At 35.2% G+C, this 10,598-nt stretch overlaps 1 protein-coding gene across 1 annotated transcript; it reads left to right on the forward strand.

The window, feature by feature from the left end:
- Nucleotides 1–7,077: 7,077 nt before the first annotated feature.
- Nucleotides 7,078–10,299, forward strand: LOC120347728 (plasmolipin-like). Its single transcript, XM_039417794.2, has 3 exons — nt 7,078–7,384; nt 8,357–8,506; nt 9,485–10,299. Exons 1-3 carry the CDS (start codon nt 7,149–7,151, stop codon nt 9,615–9,617), a joined length of 519 nt encoding a protein of 172 aa, XP_039273728.1. The 5' UTR covers nt 7,078–7,148; the 3' UTR covers nt 9,618–10,299.
- Nucleotides 10,300–10,598: the final 299 nt, after the last annotated feature.

The raw sequence follows: 10,598 nt of genomic DNA on the forward strand, positions 1-10,598 counted from the left end.
TATCTGTTGGTGTGGAAGTAAAGACACCCCGAGAACACTTTTTTCATTTCTTGACGTTCCAAAATGGCGAAAAATATTGTGGAAGACAGGTTTATCACTCGTCTCAATTTGTGCGTTGGTTGAGCTAGAGCTTTTGTTTTAATGCAACGACTAGGCTTGTGGTTATAGAAAAAAGAGTCCTCGGTAAATATATACCTCTGTCCTCTGCCCAAAGGCATCTCCATAAAGAGTTTTATCAAAATCGTGAGTCCTTGCGGCGACTTGCAAGAGTGTAGCCAATACAATAAACACACAGAGAAAATCGGAATTCTCAGGAACGTACAAAAGAAACGAATTTAAAATTTGTTGAAGATTGTGTTCATGGTGGTGTCTGTCAAGTTTGTGTCTCACTGCAAATCTCTTCAAGAAAACATCTAGACTTTTACGTTTCAGTTAGGCAGTGTGGGGCACAAGCCCCTTGTCTGCGCGTAAGGCAAAATGATCATATTCTTAGCTCGGTGTAATATATTATGGTTTTCATTGTACAACAATATTAGTACGAAATTATTACTAAAAAAATTATTTCGTTCCGGAAGCCGTTTCATAAGTAGAAAATGTTGTAAATAGGGACACATGTTTACCTATAAATGCCCTTGATCCGTTCTAAGTTCCCACAAAACTTGGATATAATATTTCTATAAAACATAATTAATGGTTAATTGCTGTAACAAAAACATATTGAAATTAGATTACTGCATGATAAAAAAATGTTTACATGGAAAGAAGGGAGAACAGAGAGATAACGAATAAAACGTAGGATATAATAGTTGTATAAAACATAAATAATGGTTGAATCCTGTAACAAAAACATGTTGAAATTAGATTACTGCATAATAATAAAAAGATTTACATGGAAAGAAGGAAGAACAGAGAAATAACGAATAAAAACTAGGAACGGTATGTTTCTTTGCCTTTAGCGTTGGTCAACTCGGCTATAGGCTAAGCGAGGACCCCGGTGAGTGGGAGGACGGCGGTTTAAGGATGTCAAAAGAGGCGGAAAACAGTTGACAGCTAAGAGAGAACGTAATGTACGAAAATGAGCACACACACAGTAAATTGAAATAAAAAATAAATTGAAATTTACGTAATTTCGTATCTGGCGGCTTTCGTAAGTAGTGTAGTGTTTACTGTATTCCATCTTTACTATTACGTTTGTTCTCCGTTGATCTATGACCAAAGTTCCCACAAGCGGGAAATTTCCCACCAGTTTGGTACCACGACCCTAAACTATTTCATTTGTGAGGCTCCTCCCCATAGTGACGTGCCTAGGATTTCACATGGGGTAATTGGAAACATGTTGTAGTATAAAATGGTATCATATTTCGCATTTTAAACAGCGTGAAAAGGTCATAGTGAGGGCGAGTCGCAAATCGCAATGCGGGAAATGTCAAATCGAATATATATATATATTATATATGTTAAATTAAAAAAATAAACTATTTTTAAGTCGGTTAAATTCTGGAACACGACTTAAAAAAATTTGAATACGACTTAAAATGAACAAAAGAGCAACGCTCAAATAAATTTATGGACACAGAGGCCAAAACGAAGTAGTATCTTTCTAGCGACAACAACAATCTTTAACCACTGAAAATCCAAAGCAGTTGGTCCAGTGGTTGAAGAAAAAAGCACAACGAAAAACAAAACATAGGTGTTACACTTCGTGTTTCATCATCACACAGGTTTCATTTGGCCAAACTTCTATCGAAAGAGTCTGAGTACGGTAGCCTATGGCTTGAGCGCCAAAATTTTCTGAGTGCAAACGACAATTCTTTCGATTGGAACATCTGTCTTGTGGCTGGGAATTCGTAAATTGTAACCAATTAGGTTAGGTGTAGGGATGACTAACATGGTACCAATCGCCATTTGAATGACCGCCTCCGTAGCTGGAATATTACTGCAATTTGACAGCAGAAAAGATGTGCACTGCCGATGAAGTGCGACCTAAAGACTTCTCCTCAGGATATTGTGCAAATGTATCTCGCCTAAATGAAAAAAGACGATAAATGTGCTAAGAACTGTGCAAAGTTTTGTTATGAAAATTCTGAAAAACCTGAAAGTGTGCTATGGTGATAGTGTTAAAAGTATAAGAATGTCAATACAACTGAAAAGTTAATAGTGAAAAGAAAAAGGGCGAGATAGATAAGTGCATATAAAATATGTAAATTTTAGCAGTCAGAGAAGAGAAAGGCTACTTCCCCACGGGGCGCGGTAATTGTTAACATATTCGCTGAAAGATGAGTGATAACCATGCATGATAATTTATTTTCTGCGGATTGTAACGTGCAAAAAATGATTTCGAACTTAAATATGGGTGCACCGAAGGATGTAATGTGGTCGAAATGTATCTAATTTTGTGGTAACTCAACTTCAGTCAGTACTAGCTATGGTCCAACCCCTTGTATATGACTATGGTCGGAAAATTATACTGTTATGATGTCCTACGTAAAAGGTTCCCCAATAAGAATAAAATGGCAAACTGAACGCAATTTATGGCTCGTGTTATTCCTACCTTTTTTTCTTAAGTTGATTAGAAAAGGGTTGACGGTAATTCATATGCTTCATCTTATCTCATCGTACTTCAAATCTACGAGTGCCTTGTATATTCTTTGCTCATGATTGTTCATAAACATATACGTCAGCCATGAATATTGTTTAGCAATGTTTAGCTCTTATTGTTAAAATCAGACACGTTTTATGATATTTCAATAATACGTTTACTCGTTGATTTTTATAAATAATCTAATATTCATGCGAAAATATTCCGTCACATCAATTCCCGATTTTCGTAATGAACAATATGAATTTGCCGCGGCATACTAACTTTCCCACACCAGTAAGCCAGCTTACATAATATTCCTACTCGAAAAACCTTATTTCCAAACCATCGCCGCCTATTTTCGGTCAATTATGCGCTTAATAGCAGGGTTTAAACTGAACGTAATATTGTTTTTAATATTATTGCTTTTGATAAATTAGGTTAGGTGTGACTTGTTCATAGTCTTCCTGCAGACAATTTTGTGATCAGAGAAGTAAAGCTGAAACATCTATTCAATCATAATTTTACTTTTGCTGGTATTCACAACATGTATACTATTCTAATTTAAATAGTAACCCTGCATATATCCCAAGGGAATGGGCGGGAGTTGTTGGTCGACTGCAGCATTTCCAAAACAATAAAGCAGTTGTAACAAGCTGAGAGAAAACGCGTTTCATGAATTGGCGTTGCAGTGAAAAAGATAGGGATGCAAAGTTGTTTTACTATATGTCTAAATATTTTAGTAAGTTTGATGGGTGTGATTACATTTCCCGGTAATTTGCAAGAAAACGGTGCATTGTTTGTACACAAATAGATATCTCTGTTGTTTTAAGTGAGGAATGCACTGCACTGTCCGCTCTGTTTTCTGATAAATTCCATTCCTAATACTGTTTTAATTGATTAATATGCAATTTATGGATCCGGTGCAAATAACGGTACTACCTGGTTACAGGACCGTTGTCGCATACATGTGCTATATTTCACGTAGTAAATATAATTGAGGCATGCAGCGTTTTTTGTCTAATTTGGAGATAGGAACGGAAAGATAAAGCAGGTTAGTGTTTTCTATCTGTGATTGCTCGATACACTTCTACCAGTGACTGACCAATTCACAGTTATTTGAGACATTGCTTTAAGCAAATGTTTATAAATAAAAGTCGAAATCGCATAAATTTGTTTCATCCTGAGAAATACCAGCGAAGTTATCTGTAACAGTCGATGTGTCGTAACATTTGAGAGTACTCAAATGATCAGAATTCATGCAATACATTGCGCCTTGGCCGGGGAATATCTCCATTCGTAGGCGGCTCTGTAAAATGTTGAGCGGAAAGTAGTAATCCTATCTCATTTCCGTTTCGTTGTAAGCATTGGTAGGCTGTGTGTTTTGCTAAGGAATATACTAATAATGATAGTAGATATTTCTATCTATATATATTTAGGAACGTACACAGTTGGCTTGTGGAGCACGCGGTTTGTTCCAAAACATAGCAGAAACGTACCAATATGAAGTTGTTTCTGAACATACGCCCAAAATGCCGTTATTGTTTCTCTAGCGTTAACTATTTTTATAGATTGCCTGAAGCTAAGGTTTACCTTATTGCTTGCTATCAGTCACAACGCAATCTCATCAACTGTAAGGTTACGCGTTCGTACTTCATAGCCTGACAGCGAAGCCAATTGATCTTCACTTCAGACGACCTACATCGGTACAGCTAACTGCTGTGTAATATAATGTACAATCTGTTGTCAACGGATGGGTCAAGCGGAATAAGTGCTTCAATGAGAGGGTTTAAAATAGGACTCATTGTTATGCTTTAGAGAGGTTGTGAATTTCAAACAATAGAACTGACGATTTGATAGTTTTGCAGCTTATTTGGAAACTTCTTACAGTTTTGGATGGAAATCGCCAATTGGTAGCTAGTCCTTAATTAGTAGAGATTAAAATTTCTCACCCCTTTTGTGTTTTTTTTTTTTTTTTTTTTGTGTGTTTACAGCTATTGCATGTGACTGCGAGGTGGTGTTGCATTAATATATTAATATAACAATGTATATAATAATAATGTGTAATAATGTATATATACTTAACTTTTAGGTGTATTATTACTGTTTATTTTTCGGTGAATTTGCTAACATTAAATACAGACTTATACATTAATAATTTTCAAGAAAGTATGTATCGGCGATTACAATCGTATAGCTGAAATACATTTTGACGTAAATTATCTTGATAGAATAATAAATGCCGCATCTCTGAGTATGGATATTAACCAGCCTTTTGCCACCGATGTGACGTTAATTTATGACAATGGTTAGAAATTTGCGAAATACAACGGCAGCAGAAAAATTCGATTGAGGCTTTAGGAATATTTGCATCCAGTTTAATCTGGTTCTATCTCCTCATGATTAACACGTGATTTTGTTCATTCCTACTATAAATACATTGCATCGCGGCATTGTTCATAATAGTGCGTTAATTACTCAATATGATGCTTTTCCTGGACGCCAGTTCAGCACGTTTTCTAGCCTTATTTGAATGGAAAATGAATGACCATGTAAGAACGCGATTTTTCGATGTTTGCCAAGTCAAACCAAACCGTCTTTGTGAACACCGTAATCAATAAGCTGAGCCGCTATTTATAAGTGACAAATGCTATGGTATTTTGATGTAATTCTATGGTGTAATCGGGTTCACAGCATATTAATAACGTTACCTCTTTGTATTTGTTGTTTCGAAAGATCCTTTCCATTTTCTAATCATCTGTAACAACATTGTTTGAACCATGATGGGCTCATGCTTAACGAAGCGTCGATTCAATTGTTATAATTTATCGTTTGGGAAAACACTGGCGCACGCTCTGTCGTGGGTAATCTATCGTTCAGTGACGGGCCTGGAATCTGGCAGTTCATGCAACAGCTGCAAGCGGAGACCGACATATTGTATATTACATGCGAAATAACTCTGCTCTGCGTTGGGATATCCAACATTTTATATGCCACTTATATGGCCCAGACGCTCGCCTTTACCAAATTTTTTTTAATGTCTAATGATTGTAATTCAGTATAAGTTACATTAGCGCCATCATGTTTTCATTTTGTAATGTGTTTATTTAAAACATAGAGACGAATTGGTATTTTTGATTGACGAGTTCTAAGATGAAGTTGACCGTTAAAGAGTCATTTTGTATATTTTGTTTTATTGCGCAACTAATAAAGCAGCTAAGCATATATTTTAAGTATTAATTATATTTGGATAGACTAGATATTGCAAACAAAACGTTCTACTTAAACGCATTTCGTGCATTCAGAGATATACATTGATATCAAGCTATGGTAGACTTGATTAACTTGTTAGCGGTCATGTTATGCGTTACAGTGATACGGTCTTTAAATTATTCAGTGAAGCGGATATGCCCAAACATGCTCAAAATAAACACAAAGTTATGCTGTTGAAGACTCGCTACAATAGAATTGGACGAATATGATATATGCCTATTATCGTTTATTTTCCCTTGAAACATGTATTTTGCTTTATTAGTAGTATGGTTTTATAGCTTTTTTAAAACACTGTATACCGTAATATTCGCTAACTTTTGATATTCCCTGATTTTACATAAAGCTCCATTATACGTAAATAATATACGGTCTTGCCGCATACCGTTTTAATACCATTTGTAATACCGCATACCATTTGTGATCAATCATTCAAACAAGTTCTCAAAAGTATATATGTTCAAACAAAATGGAAATTGGTCTTTGATTCTCAAAGTGGCGTCCGGGGTCACCTAGGGGTCAGCGAAGCGATTTTAGGGAGGACCCCGAAGCAATTTTGACTGTGACACGAAGCACTGCTGAGATGGTTGTCAAAAGTGGAAGTTCTAAAAATAGTTCTAGTATTTACTTGGTGAAAAATGCACGATTTTCTTCAAGAAAAAAAAAACATGAATTGCACGAAAAATTCACCCGATGCTTGTTTTCTGGCGTGCATGTCTCTGATACGCTACTAGCTATACCAAAACAAAACTTCGAAAGAAAAGATTGTAATGAGTGAATGAGACATAATAAGAAAGTTGCACGGTCTCAAACTAAACCCAAAGTAAATAAACTGCAGGAAAATAAGCCATTGAACTCATCAAACTGTACAATGACATGAAATAAATAAATTTTAGATATAATGCGTTCCTATTTGATTTGAATTCTTTAATTTAGTGGAACGCGAGTCATCAAAAAGGGGATCGTTATACAAAAAATATTTTAAAATGTTTTGGAACCACTGAGTTAGATAAAGTAACCACCCAAGAATTGCAATATCAAGATAATTTGTTTTAATGAAATGTATACTATAATTATATCGAGACATCGGTACTAGAAACACCAGACCTTCGAAAAGTAGAAGACGTCGACAATGGGATATTTATTTCAAATAAACATAAGCCAGAAAAAAGCAGCTTTCCGATAAGCTGATAATCCATCCTATAGAAATAACGTATATATGTTTATATCTATATATTGCAGAGAATCATAGACTAATTTAATTAACGTCAGATATAAAATAAACAATTAGTTGTTCAACATGGCCGAAAGTACCACTCACACAACTACTACAACCACAACGGTTGAACGGAGGGAAGTAGTGTCAGTTGGAGTCAATATTGGGTTTTTAAAAACCCCCATTGGAATTCTTATGCTTGTTGAATTATTCGTTGGGTTGCTCGCATGGGCGTTGCTGGTTTCAATCCCATGGTTTCATCGTGAAGGAGAACTAGGTTTTGCAGCCTTTGGATTCATATTTAGCTGGCTTGCTACTTTGTGAGTAAAATACTAACTTCAACTTTCATGCCATTTCACGAAAGACGTTTTCATATTTATTATGATCAACTTGAAATTTAATTTGACGCTGAGAACGAATCATGACTATCTTATAAAGTATGTTTACTATTACAAACTAGTAATTTCACGTGTCGCTAGCTCATTCAAAATGTTGTGCCACAATCCTATTAGGATAACTACTGCTCGACAAATTATGAAGTCGCTCTGAATTCGGTAATATTAACGGAAATATTTCACACAAATAAAAAACATTGTTTTCGTGTAGCAAAAACATAATGTATTATGCATTTAATCTTTCTGTTGTACATTATGAAATGTTCTGTAATGTACTGTCTTTGTGACACTACTTAATTAACTACTTTTGTCCGGTCTACGTTTTTTATCACATTTATTGGGCCCATGCAACGTCAAATTTACTCAGCGAGACATTTATATGGTACTCGACCATTTTTGAGATTGCTATATAGAAATAAATAAAATATTATGCACATAGTCAAGAAATCCCGACTTAAAATTATAGTGAAACTCTCAAAGTTATTCGATCTGTCGAATAAGGCGAAATTGCTGATATGCTACTGTTTTTCTACGAGGTGAAATGGCCACGCTTTACGGAATACATATAAGCATTGGGTAAATTGTTGGGTTTCATAGTATACTTACATATATGACTCAATTTGATGAGCATAAAAATTAAATATATATTATATATATAACACATCAGTAGACCGAATTTCATGAAAATATATAAATGACGATTTTTCTAGCTGCCCCAAATAACAAACCAACCTGTATAGCAGCTTAATAGTGACTCACCGAAGTTTTATAGCTCCATATATTATACTTTTTATCTAGTAACACTACTTAACACTAACAGTAAATTTTCAAACAGGGACCTTTTGATATTGATAAGAGTCTGTTCAGTCTACATTACGCATTTATATTTTTTTATAGAATCCTTTTTTTCACGTTCGTAACCGGGCTCCATGGATCGGTGTGTTCTAATCTACCATGGGGAATGATACAATGGATTGTAAATGCGATATTCGCACTACTATGCTTCATCTCAGCTATTTGTGTTGCAGTAAATGGCAGTCGTTTTGCGTAAGTTTTGTCTCCACATATATTTGAAATAGGTATTTATTTAGAAAAATGGCCATATCGATACGACCTTGAAATATATTTATTTGAATTAGGAATTTGTAGCAATACTACTAATTTAACTGGAAGTTGGGAATCATAGCCATGGCAGACATCCTTGATAAGTTATATTCAATGTGGTGATTCTGTACTATGTGAGATGAAAGTCTGTGGCTTCGAATTTCAGTAAGTTGGAAACAGCCAAGCAATTATTTTTAAAGAAAGAATGATGGTAAAAAACTCGTACTTCGGCGAAGATCATCTTGATTTCTCGTTTTCTTACCCATACATTCTATTCTCAGTGGATGAGATGTCCTCCATATATGCCTTCTCTAATGTCTCATTCGGAAATGTATACGTAAACATAACCAGATAATTGCTTTGGATACTTTTCATCGTTTATTTTTATTGCATGTGTCTTGACCCTCTTTCACAGCCTTGAACATTCGCCGTCTATCGTCTGTGAACACTTAAATATTGTAATGAATTTACAATTAGTGCTATTTTCGAAGTCCTTGTTTTCAAGTGGCTGAATTTGACTTTTACACAGCCGTATAGCAAATATATCTATGCCTCAACTGCATGTTGTTTGCAACCATATTTGTGTACTCATTGTCTTGTCAAGGTTATGTCACATACCTTAAATCAGGGGTGGGCAAATTACGGCCCGCGGCCGCGGTTATTCATCCGGCCCACTTGTGTCTGCTGAAATCTCCGTTGAAACTAACGTCATAATGACCCTGATTGTTACATAGTGCTTCTTCTTATTTTATAAACGTTGTCCTAGCTGTTGTGAATAAACTTTTTTTCGTCTATAATTTTTCATATTGAGTTTTGAGCCTTCGGCCTAGTCACTAAGTCTACAATCTGTAACTAGCCTACCCGGAAAATTAATTGACCACCCCTGTCCTTAATATATTCTCTATTTGTTTTCCAATCCAGAAATTGGGGAGCAAGTGCAGCATTCGGATTCATACTATTCGCATTATACGTAGTCAGCTTACTACTTACCTACCGGAAAGCATATGGAAGATTTCCTTGGCAAAATGCAACAGGAGCACCAGCCAACACGTAGATTGTTGTCGATTTTAAATATGAGGAATTGCATGCAATCAATACATACTTACTGCTATATTGCCAGAAAGAAACAATAATCAAATGGACTACTCTGGATAGAACAAAGTTTTTACTAAATATATTGCTCAAAGAATTGCTAATGGTATTACATATCTCTTGGCATCATATGTCATTTATACTTTTTATTACAATATGAAATTAATTATCCAAAAATATTCTTTTATTTGAGCATCGACGAAAATTTGCTATTATGAGTAATTTACGACGATTGTCTTGCGATGTTTTTGACTTATCGCGCTCCACCACCTTCAATTTAACATGGATACGCCGAATTATATTAATTAATAGAAGTATCATAACTTTATAGCACAATCATGACTGATTTGAATTTCACCGCGTGTAAAGTATATAAATAGGATGCACCTAACGTGGATTACAATCAATAAAAACGATTACTTTATGAAATTCGAAAAGTTTTGCAATATGCAATCTGTCTTTGCTTTCGTACCTAACTATTTGTATTATCATTTTCGATTCCAGATCTACAGTATATTGAACAGTATGAATTCATGAAAAAATATTGCATTTGATATTTTTACTTTTTTAGATTTCATTTCTTTAATCATTATTGACTATAGAATGGTCGTTCAATGTGATTCGAAAATAAAGATTTCAAAAGACTTTAGCTTTTTTTTTTTTTTCGGAGAAATGGTGCTTGTTGCACATCGGGTAACTTACTCGATTGAAAACGAGTGAATAATCTGGCACATTTTTGACTCTAGAACAGATGTTCTTAACCTGGAGGGTGTCGGTCATATCCAAGCCGTGTGAAGCGTAACTTGTTGCGATGTGTCAGTCCGTCAACGTCTGGACAAACGGCAATGGCAATTCATCATCAAATGAGTTTTCTCGACTCCTCGCGTTATCGTTATCGCTGGTCGATTACGGCTTTCTACATCCTGCACTAAGTCTACATATC

Source organism: Styela clava, chromosome 11 (assembly GCF_964204865.1).
Source record: "Styela clava chromosome 11, kaStyClav1.hap1.2, whole genome shotgun sequence".
Lineage (NCBI taxonomy): Eukaryota > Metazoa > Chordata > Ascidiacea > Stolidobranchia > Styelidae > Styela > Styela clava.

Bases quoted from the DNA above. Each gene is read 5' to 3' on its own strand.
- LOC120347728 (XM_039417794.2), top strand. From the start codon at position 7,149: ATGGCCGAAAGTACCACTCACACAACTACTACAACCACAACGGTTGAA. The intron at 7,385-8,356 runs GTGAGTAAAATA...ATTTTTTTATAG, and splicing joins TTTAGCTGGCTTGCTACTTT to AATCCTTTTTTTCACGTTCG. The intron at 8,507-9,484 runs GTAAGTTTTGTC...TTTCCAATCCAG, and splicing joins GTAAATGGCAGTCGTTTTGC to AAATTGGGGAGCAAGTGCAG.